The sequence below is a fragment of the Leiobunum rupestre genome, chromosome 3 (genome assembly GCF_980474605.1).
Source record: "Leiobunum rupestre chromosome 3, qqLeiRupe1.1.hap1, whole genome shotgun sequence".
NCBI lineage: Eukaryota > Metazoa > Arthropoda > Arachnida > Opiliones > Sclerosomatidae > Leiobunum > Leiobunum rupestre.
Genome location: NC_143386.1, coordinates 11500116 through 11511372, shown reverse-complemented (window position 1 = coordinate 11511372; position 11257 = coordinate 11500116). Strand labels below are relative to the sequence as shown.

At 38.6% G+C, this 11257-nt stretch overlaps 3 protein-coding genes across 3 annotated transcripts; 2 read left to right on the top strand and 1 right to left on the bottom strand.

The window, feature by feature from the left end:
• The first annotated feature begins 415 nt into the window (after nt 1-415).
• Nucleotides 416-889, top strand: LOC149949490 (uncharacterized). Its single transcript, XM_090169432.1, has one exon. It carries the CDS (start codon nt 416-418, stop codon nt 887-889), a length of 474 nt encoding a protein of 157 aa, XP_090025558.1.
• Nucleotides 890-2237: 1348 nt separating this feature from the next.
• Nucleotides 2238-3570, top strand: LOC149949489 (uncharacterized protein F54H12.2-like). Its single transcript, XM_090169431.1, has 2 exons — nt 2238-2540; nt 2614-3570. Exons 1-2 carry the CDS (start codon nt 2238-2240, stop codon nt 3568-3570), a joined length of 1260 nt encoding a protein of 419 aa, XP_090025557.1.
• A 268-nt stretch (nt 3571-3838) lies between these two features.
• Nucleotides 3839-6374, bottom strand: LOC149949488 (uncharacterized). Its single transcript, XM_090169430.1, has 6 exons — nt 6137-6374; nt 5745-6065; nt 5310-5605; nt 5089-5194; nt 4360-5003; nt 3839-3952 (listed from the first exon to the last, which is right to left on the bottom strand). The coding sequence occupies exons 1-6, from the start codon at nt 6372-6374 to the stop codon at nt 3839-3841; spliced, it is 1719 nt and encodes a 572-aa protein (XP_090025556.1).
• Nucleotides 6375-11257: the final 4883 nt, after the last annotated feature.

Below are 11257 nucleotides of genomic sequence, written 5' to 3'. Positions count from 1 at the left end.
AAGCTCTGAAACGCTTTAAAAGAAATAAGACTATAGTTTACGGAATCGACGAACAGTGGCAGATAGACTTGGCTGATTTAAAAAGTCTCACTCGTCATAATAAAGGGTTTCGTTACTTACTATGTTGCATCGACGTTTTTAGCAAGTACGCGTTCGTGGTCACTACTTAAGACAAGAAAGGTCCAACCATGCTTAAAGCTTTTAAAACTATTTTGGAATCGGGACGTTCCCCAAAACGCGTCCAAAGTGACCACGGGAATAAGTTTGTTTACAAAGAGATACAAGGAGAATTAAAATGAAGAGGAATCGGATTTTTCGCCCCCGACTCGGAACTGAAAGCGACGGTAATCGAACCCGGATGTATTGGTACTTTACGGAAAATAATACTTTTAAATATATCGATGTTTTAAAAGAAATGGTCGAGGCGTATAACAATAGCTATTACCGATCGATCAAGTGCAAACCCGTCGAAGTCACTTCGGCCATTTCGAAACGTGTTTGGGAAAACCTCTACGGCGACGTGGATTTTACGCCACCAGGCTCGTACGCTTTCGATGTTGATGACGTAGTTCGAAAAAGTGCGCGCAAAGACATCTTTGAGAAGGGATACTTTCCCACGTGGTCTGAAGAACTTTTTAAAATATCAGAAAGGCTACCCCGCAGCCCTCCGGTATATAAGATACGCGCCTTGGACAACGAGGTCATTACAGGGATTTTCTACCGAGAGCAACTACAGAAAGTGGGGAAAGACCTAAATAATAGTACTTTCAAAATTGAGAAAGTGTTACGTACGCGACGAAAAGCAGACGGAAGTGTAGAGAAGTTGGTTCGCTGGAAAGGATATCCGCCATCGTTCGACAGCTGGGTGCGAGAAATTGATTTAATATGAGTTTTTACATTACATTACCTTCGGACTCGTCAATGAGTTATTTTCCCAATAATACGACCAGTAAATTTCGAACATACTTACCAGAATCGGTGAAACTGCAGGGACCCTACGAGGTGGCTTTGGCGGAGATTAGCTATCCTCATACTTGGAACAATATGCCAGTGTCGTGCGCGTTGACTTTAACTAGCCACGTAAAATCTATGGTTAGTAGTGGTTACTTTAAAATGATAGAACTGCCGGCTGGCTACTACGGAAATATCGAGGACCTTTTGGAACAACTCAATTACGACGAAGACGATATCGCCAACGTGACAATACTTAAAAATAAAGTGACAGCCGAAGATGATATTTTCGATCCAGACACGCCTGCGGAAGCGAAATACACGTTTAGATATATCGCTAGAATTCGTCGCGTGGAAGTTTCCGTTAAAACGAATTACACGTTAACTATACCTGGTACCCTGGCAGTCATGTTGGGATTTTCCAAAGATGCAACGAAAACTACTAGATTCGCTCAGATAAGAACGGCAACGTACCCAGTTGATTTGGACGCCGGTCTTCATTCTCTATTCGTATATTCCGATATTGTGTAAAGCAGGGCTGTAGGAGACGTACACGTGCCTTTGCTCCGAATAGCGAGCGTACAAGGGAGGGACGGTGATACGGTGGAAAAGGAATTTTCCCGACCTCACTACCTGCCGGTTTCGGCCAATACGTTTCGAAATTAACGTTATGAGCGAAATGGGAGTCCCCGTCAAGTTTGAAAGAGGAAAGGTTCACGTAACCCTCCACTTTAGACCTCGAAGAATGTGGACACCCTTATAAATTTAGCGTACGGGAAACGTACACTCCTCATTCTTATTGTGAACATTATACGAAACGCATCATGAAGTATCATCACTCTTCACCGGTCAATCAGTTGGACTACGACCGGCATTTTTTAAGCCAGATTGAACATTATCAGTCGGGTAATGGGTCTATACCCGCTTACCACGGTCTCGCCGTTCAGCAAGGCTACGGTCTTGGAAATTTCATAGCCTCTACCTTTCGACAAGCTATCCCGATTTTGAAAAAGGGCGCCATTTTCTTTGGAAAAACGTTTTTGAAAACCGGGGCTAGAATTGCGGCGGACGTCGCCAGTGGTGTACCGATTAAGGACTCGCTTAAAAGCCACGGCACGAAAGTGGGGAAGGAAACCATTTTGGAATTGAATGACGTGGTGAAACAGAAAATGTCCGGAAACGGGAATAAAAGGAATCGAAAACGAAAAAGGATAGTCAGTTCAGTCTCGAGCAGGAAGAAGCGAACATCGTTTCATCAACCCTCCGATATTTTCTCTTAATATAAAATGACAAGCATCCACCCCGATTCGCGAGCGTCGGTGAGTTCCGAATTGGAGCTTTTTAACATCCCGCTCACTAACGCCAGCATCGTAAGTGGTGAATGGGTCGAGTACAGCCCCATCTCTAACATTAACGAAAATTCAACAATTACGTTCAACGTGGCCGGAAACTCGGAAACGTATATTGACATGTCAAAAACGTTACTCCATCTACAAGTTCGAATCGTCGACCCGGCGGATGGCAAGACTATCCCGGCGGCAGCGGTATATTCGGCCGACCGCAAATCAATCGTCACGCTAGCTGACGAGGTAGCGTCCGTAAATCTGTTTAACGCCAGTCTTTTTAGCGAAGTCACAAGTGCACGTAACGCCATCACCGCAGAATTACCCGTACAGGGCCATGTTTCAAACTGCCGTCACATTTGGAGGACCAGCAAAAACGAGTTACCGGACGGCCGCGTTGTTTTACAAAGATACTGCCGGGAAATTCGACACTCCAACGGAAAACGAAGAATTCCAGAAAAGAACGAATTTTGCTAGACAAGGAACGATCGATTTGATGGGAACGGTTCACGCGGACTTGTGTCAACAGTCGCGTTTCATCCCTAACATGATTGACTTAAAGTTCAAATTTATTAAAAGTCCCAACGAATTTTGTATTCACGCTTTTGACGGCGTCAAATGGAAAGTGCAATACGAGTTGGCGTCCCTGTATATCAGGAAAGTAAAGTTGACTCCCGAAATTTTAATTTCCCACGCAAAATGTTTGGAACTTCCTACAATGAAATACCCCATAACTCGAACCGAAGGCAACTCTTTCTCTATAAATAGTGGAACTAAAATTTGCGTTCGAGATAATTTGTTTATGGGTCAATTACCTAAACGAGTCCTTTTCGCACTCGTGGAACAAAATTCTTATCTCGGAGATTACACGAAGACGCCTTTCAATTTTCAACACTTTGATTTAAATCATATATCGCTATTCTTAGACGGGACAAGTATCCCTCATAAAGCTTTGACCCCCAACTTTCGAGAAAATCAGTATATGAGATCGTACACGAATCTTTTCACCCGGACTTCGCAATGGCTCCTTGACGAAGGCAACTTAATAACTCGCGAGGAATTTCCTAATGGAAACTGTATATTCGTATTTGACTTGAGTGCCGAACTCATCCGCTCCAACTCGCAGTTCCAGTTGATAAAGAACGGAAACTTACGATTAGAATTAAAGTTCGCCAAGGACTTACCGAAGACTGTTAGCGTTCTATACTACGCCAAATTCCAAAATTTTATTGAAATAGATAAAAACCGAAACGTAATCTACGATTATAGCAATTGATGAAATGGACTCGGAACAGTTAACCAAAATAATGGAAAAAGATCCGCACACCAAGGGATTGTTTCGAGGAGTGTTCGCCGCGGACAACCTTCCCAAACACGTAAAAACGTTTCCCTCGCTTTACATTGTGAATACGGGGTTATCTAATACAAACGGCGAGCATTGGACCGTTATATACTTTTCACGTCATAGGAATACTGAATTTCTGGACAGTTTCGGATATCCTCCAGGCATGTTTAAATTTAATGATTTTGTTGAAAGAAATAGTTTAACCGTCACTTTCAACTCTAAACACATGCAAGGACATTTTAGCAAGACATGCGGCGGATACTGCGTCTATTTCGCCTTGTATAGATGTAGAGGTATAAAAATGTATAATATTCTTTCAAAATTTAAAAAAGATAAGAATGTCAATGATAAAATGATAACGGAATTTATGTACAAGAGATATTCAATAAAGTTTTTTTCTTATTTCCCTGGTTTTATTTATGCGGAGAGGCAGCGTATCGCGGTTTACCCCGGGCGCGGCGCGAAGATAATTATACATCGGCGCGGCGTGGGAAGCGCGGGTAGGCACCCCTCTTCCCAACCCATTACGTTGGCTTAAATAACTAAAACAGATTTTCAGATTAAGCAGAGTTTATTTACAAAATAATATATATTTTAAACAGTTTCTTTTAAAATTAAAACATTAGAAATTTGATAGTGTCCATGAGCGAGGGTGGTAACTCCATCAACGATAAATCGCTTATCGTCGCATGGGTTGAGAAAAAGCTTCGACTGCCTCACCGTGAAAAGTTCATGTTTTTTACTCACGATGCTTTTCATCGATTCGACAGTCAGCTTGCGTTTCAGGAGACAGTCCTGGTATTGGACGTGCCGGACCTTCTTTTTAATGACACGGCGGCATATACCCTTAGCCGTCTTCTTCTCCCCTTTAGCGGAAAGCAGTGAATACATTTTCAACCTCAGACCACAAAATTCCTGGACGGGGATCCCATCAAGTTCGTCTTTGAACTTGCCTAGGACTTTCTTGTTGTCTTCGCTGTAGAGAGGGTGGTTTTCCGGATAGCCTGAAAAGTCGTACATATTACTCTTGTTAGCAAAATCTTCGTAAAGGTCGTTTGTTTCGATGTGGTATGTGAGCGAGTCCGTATCGGTAAAAAGAAGTTTAGCGGCGTCTCCGTACTGCGAGCGTATGACGTCATAGTGGAACCGATACATTAGCAATTTGGACCAGTCCAAAATGACGAAACCGGTGTATATCGGTCTGTTAAGCGTGAGGCACTTCTTCAAGTGTTGGATTCCTACCAGATCATTCTTGAACACGGTGAAGCGTTCGAAGGCTGGCGAGCTAGCTTTCTTTATGGCGCGTTCAGGAGTCTGCACTAAGTGAAAATCGATTCGGTTCCGTAGGTTCTCCATAGTTTTCCCTAAATAAAGAAACGGTGATTATTTACAGTTGTTTTTTCATCTCTATTTTGGTAACGAATGACTTGAATTAAATTAGTTACTTACCGAACACGCTATTATTTTGTAACTTGAAATAGTTACGTTCATGATCATTGGGTGCTTGCTTTCGTTTCTCCGTGTTAAACTCGATAAAAGGTTTAAGCCACGGTCCCTGGTTGAAAGACATGATTCGATGAACTCTGCTTATTATTAACCCCCTTTGAAACGTAATATTTCAAGTTCCTATAGTGAACCACGTATTTCTCTTTATTGTAAAGAGAAGGTACCAGTTTAGGGAAACTGTATTTTTCCTTAAGACCCAATTCCTTAAGTTGGTCCTTGGAATACGTGGACAGTTCAGAAGTTGTAATAGTACGTTTCTCCGGGGCTAACGCGTAGCAGTTGTGATCATCGTGAAGGTGTTCGGGGTATTCTAGATCCACTTCTAGATTATATCCCACGGGGTCGTCGTCAGGATGGGAAAGGATGATCTCATTTGTGAAATCGGGGCAGGGGTGGATCCACTTGAAGTTACTCATCGGCAGATTATCGCACATAACCGTACCGTATAGATTGTTACAGTCTAAAGTACACAATTGTTTTTTTTTAATATTATTTTTGATAATAATATTTTAAATAAAAGTTTAAAAAAAATTTGATAATAATAATTTAAATAAAAGTTTAAAAAAATTTTATAATAATAATTTAAATAAAAGTTTTACCCAAATACGTGATGTAACTGCTCGCCTTCGATTGGTCGTACGTCTCCGGCAAATATTTATTGTGTGCTTGAGCGTATCGGTGACTGATCATGGAAACGCCACCGTGGATGCCCTTTTCGATAAACAGATGCATATCTGGATCAGTTAGAAGGTCCAACTTGGCATTAGTCATACACAAGGCACTTTCCCAAGCGAATCTAGGTCCTGTGTACGCGTGCGCGCAATCTAACTTGTAGTATTGTATACACATGGTGCGGTAGCTTTCAAAAACGTCCGCCACGAGAAGAACGTCTGATTGAACGTATAAATCGTGGTATTCACCTAACAAAATAAAATATATAAAATATATGAAATATATAAAATTAAAATTAAAATATAAAATAAAATTTTACTTTTCTTGGCTGATGGTAAGTCGGGGCACGCCCGGCGTTTCTGTCCGGACTGGCAGGTACCTTCGACGGGATCGTTAGTACCGTGACTTTTGACGTGACGATTTAGGACACCACGACGGGTAAACGATTGCTTACATTTTGAACACGGAAAATTGATTTTATCGTGTTTTTCACGTTTATGTCTCAGCAAATTTTTATTAGCCGAGAACTTAGCTCCACATATATCACACATAACCATTTTAATTTTTAAAAAAACTATTATTCTTACGAGTGCCGGAACAAGTTCGGATGATGTCGCTTTGAGGGAGCAGAAACTTTTGACAATTAAGAACTAGAGCGCCAACTATTTATACTGCTTACTTATTTGTTTATCAGAGGGCACAGTTCGTTTTTTTCGTATATCAAATTAAAAACCCCAAATTGAAATGGCCCATATTATTTCCCAACCACAGTAAAATATTCCGTACGCCAATTAAAACAAAAACAAAACAAAAACCAATCGGCAATCGTCCAATTTATTTCTCATAATGATCTGAAGATAACACTTTGATAAAGATAATTAATCTTGGAGATCGTATCGGAACTTGGACGCAGTTATCTTAGAATTTATTTAGAGTTTCCTAATGATATTTGTTGTTTACTTTTCTATGGATTAAATGTGTAGGAAAATATTTAAAGAACCAATTTAGGGTTTTTCTGTTTTGTTTTTTTATCGTATCAGAAAATTCAAAATTTTATTAATCACAATTGTTTACTTATCTATAGATTAGATATCTAGGAAAGATTTTGGGAAATTTTTATATCAGAAAATTAAAAATTTTATTTAATTACAAATACTGTTTAGAAGTACAAACAATTATGGTAACCATTTGCTTACAAAATTCAAAACTTAAAAATGTTGAATTATTGAAAACTTCCGTTATTGACTGGATATTTAAATTACTGATGGCACTTGAAATGTTCATGTCTACACGTTCCTTCCAATCGTGTAAGAGACATTCATGTTGTAATTGCGACGGATGATCTATACGACACCCATTACACGAATTTTTAATATACGTGGTGAGCTGTTGAACGACAGTCTCCTTAATCGCTTCGTAAACACGTTTACTCTCGTTTAGCAATATCATGACCTGTTCATGTTTCTCTAAAAGTCTTTCCCACAAAACAGATCCAATGGCAAACCATTTTTAGTAGGAAATAACATCCCATAGTTTTTGCCGTTGCCGGTAGACATTTCGCGAATATTTAACGTTTTGCGGTCTTGATACGTTTTGACTTCCAGACGCTTATGAGTCGACCCTTCGAAAAATAACGAGATGGGGATGGCATCGTCGTTTTGGAAATACATCGTGATTTCGTCCTTCATACGATAGAGCTGGTAGTACTCTTCCTCGCTTAGAACGATGCTGGACGATCCATTTGTAAATCCTAGTCTAATTTTACAGGCTCGAGGAAATTTCAAAAATATTGGTGTTGTCCCTATAGAGTAACTCAAGTTTTAGTTAAAAATGACCAAGGCTTAAGAGCATTCATGCAAACTAAAACGTTTTTTTTTTAAATACATAGTACTCACATTTATTACTGTGGTTATAGTTCAGCGTCCGATTGTGGTAGCAGAGAGAGCTCCGAGAAAATATAGCTCTCTTTCGGTTTCAGCGGCTTTTATACCGTGAATATATCGACCTTTAATACTTTCAGTTGCAGTTTGAACTTATGACGTCTTAGATATTCCCCACTCAACGCGTACGTTTCACAATGTTTGCTTGGAAATACCAGTCACGTGTTCTAAAGGCTTACACACTGGTTTTCCCCATACTTTTTAGTTTTATTTTCAGAATTGGTTTCAGTAGAGGTTCGTACACACATTTTATTCGCTGTGTAAACAAATAAGACTGACGTAATGTATAATTTACTCTATGTTCAAACGGGATGATGTAAACTGTCGATCCCCCAAATCGTACGTGTTTACTTTTAGTTTCAATAACCACCATTGCTTAAGTTATCTGTCCTCTACGTACCGATAAACATTATCTTATATCAGCCTCGTATAGGTAAGCTACAAAACGTTTGAGCTCCAACGGCTCCAACCGGCTCCAACGGCTCCCATGGCTCCAATTTGCGGTAGAAATGGTAAAATCCTACTACTCATCGTTGTTGAAATTCGTTGTTAAGGTAATCTCTCACTGCTCTGTGGTAATGAGGCGGGACACCGTCTTGTGGAAACCAATTAACCGGTTTCCAACAAGACCAATCCAAACATTCAAGCGCCCAAATTGAAATTGGTGACGGTGTTCATATCCCCAGTGTTGAATTGTGTCTTCCCAAACATGATTATTTTCGTGATTGTAAGGGCTGTCTCTTGCAAACGAGGATTCACCTGAGAATAGCATGTTGTGGAGGAATTGTGGGTCGTCGTGCACGGAATTTAGCAGCCAGTTGCAAAAATCCAGCTGTTGTTGAGCGTCTCCATCTCGTAAACCATGGTGAAGCGTTGCTTTGAAAGGATGGTACTTTTGCCTATGTAAAATTCCCCAAATGCGAGTTTTACTGTAAGCCAAATCCTTACTCGCCGCGGCACAACTACTACGTTTGTATGTCGCAAAATAGGCAAAAACGAAGTCCAAATCCCGCTGACCAGGCCCACGATATCGAGGTTGTTCGTTACGATACTGGTGAAAGTCATTTACAGCTCGCCTTACAGTAGTTATGGATGGTCTTCTATCTGGATGTCGTTGCTCAAAGATCTCACTCACTCGTCGTAGATTTCTTCCACCTTCCGCGTAGTAAATGGCCACTAGTTCCGTACGATCAGCTCAAGAATATTAAGGCATGATTGTTAAGATTGCTTACGACAATAATGTTACACAGTTTTTACTACAGTTATTTAAATACTAAATAAATTTAAGGTTTTTACTGACCTTTAAACCTGTGGTCTATTTATCTTCTCACCTATCAGGGTTAAAATAGGTTTCGAATACGACTAGATGCAAACACAAGCCTATTATATTAAAAAACTAATAGGAAAAGTCAATAGCTAAATAAGCCAGATTGTCGTTTCAAAAAGAGTTCCACGCCTCATGACCCCGAAATGTGAAATACTGTATTTCAAAATGATGAATATGGTGAAACGCTTCGGCATATTGGTCAGCAATGTCGCCAGATCTTACGTATTTTAAATCGTCATTATTAATTTAATTTATTAATTTAATTTCTTCGCCATTCTCTCCAGTTTAACAAATTTCTGACTTTCATAAAGTTACACTACTCTCCCAATGGAATTAAAAAATAAAGGTATTTTAGCTTACCCAACTTGTCACTTTTTCAAGTCGTATTTTTTCAGTGAAAAAGAAGTCTATTGTTTTTGCGCCAATATTATGTGTACGTTTTCGGTGACGCTCTACAATTTACTCATTGACAATTTTCTTATGGCAACTAGCGGTTAAAATTTAAATGTTCAAAAAACCTGAAAATATATTTAGATTTAGATGTAATTTTGGTAGAAAGTGTCCCCCGGCACGTATAATGTACAGTACAAATTTCAACTTTCTAGAAAACATAGTTTCGGAAAAAAATCACTTTTTCGAGCCAAAATAAACATCCTGTATACTTGCCTGTTCAAAGATAACTACATTCAGTGGTATAACAAAATGAGCTTTTTCGTAAAAAACGAAAGACATCGTTATATTTTATTAGGAACCAGACGGGGAGGATGTCTTTATGAACCTCTGCTACCACCACACTGAAAAACGACGGTTGAAAGCCTCACCAAAACTGCTATTGAGAGAAAAACCGAATTACTTGAGTCAAAACTGAGATATCGGTCCGGAAATCGTGTGGGAATAAAACGACGTATAACTCGTATCATGATTACCCTAGAGACCGAGGTTTACTTCTATACTTTTGAACTATGCTATGCAAGAGTAGCTTTGCATTGCAAAATTTTCTTATTCTTTCAGTTGAGCTAAGGTCATATTTATTGTTTCGACTGAAAAGTCTTTTTACTTTACCACTTCTGCTAAGTTGTTTGATATTCTTCACTTTCTAAACTGAACCCAAGGATAACTAGTTTGAAGAATATCAAACTGCAAAACTTGAGATAAAACATTGCCCAAATACTGCATCTGGGCTCACATAGAGAAATATATTTATTCTTGTTATGTTACTATAAATGTTGTCGCCAAAACTCGGAGAAAGTCATCAATCCTACATAATTCCCATTATCCAAACGACGTTTATCGAATATTTGAAAAAAATATTTGTCTTTAAAGACACATGTTATTTATTTGTTTTGTTCAAGATTGATCGACTTGGTCCTTAAATGTGGCGGATTTTCTGCTGTATTTTAACAGACTTTCTAATTTAAGTATGCTTAATATCAAGTTCTTAGTACTGTTTCTCTCAATTTTAGTTAAAATTAAATTAATGCAATTCTATTCAAGTTTCCGTTCAAACTATGCCGCTCATCTGTTGAATATGAATTAATATACTTTCAATGCAAAGTTATCAGGTTTCTGATGTAAACTGGTCGGAAATATGATCCTGGTTGTTTTTTTTTAATATTTATTTATAAAAAATTTATTTGATGTGGGTATTAACTGATAAAAACACATTTACGGAGAATGTAGAAAATCGGTGTTGAATCTCTCTTATGTATGCAACTTCGCGTAAAATGTCTGAATTGATCAAATTAGAAAAGTAGAATTGGAAAAGCTTTGGCACGATAAATTTTGTCAAAAAACTTAGAAAAATGATTTTGGGTGTCAATCATTGCAAAATATTGGGTATTTTTTGGCCAATCTATTAAGTCATTTTAATACCAAACAAAATATAAAATTATTAAAACGTTACTATTTTGCCTAGTGATAATTGCAATTATATCGTACATTTTTATTAGCTCAAAACAAAGTATTTTAACTCACATCATTTAAATTGGCCCAAATTCACCCATATTTAAATAAAAAACCCTTCAAAACCACCGAAACTAAAATCTTGCTAAAATCTCGCCAATTTCAAAACCCTCAGAACATTCCAAAATCTACAGAGACACCTGAAATTTAAAAATTATAAAACCTCTCTAAAATTACGATATATCGACGAAACCCATAAAATTACCTAACC

Excerpts from the sequence above, each read along its gene's own strand:
- LOC149949490 (XM_090169432.1), top strand. The coding sequence starts at position 416 with ATGGTCGAGGCGTATAACAATAGCTATTACCGATCGATCAAGTGCAAA.
- LOC149949489 (XM_090169431.1), top strand. The coding sequence starts at position 2,238 with ATGACAAGCATCCACCCCGATTCGCGAGCGTCGGTGAGTTCCGAATTG. Across the intron at positions 2,541-2,613 it reads TCGTCACGCTAGCTGACGAG|AATTACCCGTACAGGGCCAT; the intron begins GTAGCGTCCGTA and ends CCATCACCGCAG.
- LOC149949488 (XM_090169430.1), bottom strand. The coding sequence starts at position 6,374 with ATGGTTATGTGTGATATATGTGGAGCTAAGTTCTCGGCTAATAAAAAT. Across the intron at positions 5,195-5,309 it reads AATACAGTTTCCCTAAACTG|GGACCGTGGCTTAAACCTTT; the intron begins GTACCTTCTCTT and ends TCTTTCAACCAG. Across the intron at positions 5,004-5,088 it reads ACAAAATAATAGCGTGTTCG|GGAAAACTATGGAGAACCTA; the intron begins GTAAGTAACTAA and ends TTCTTTATTTAG.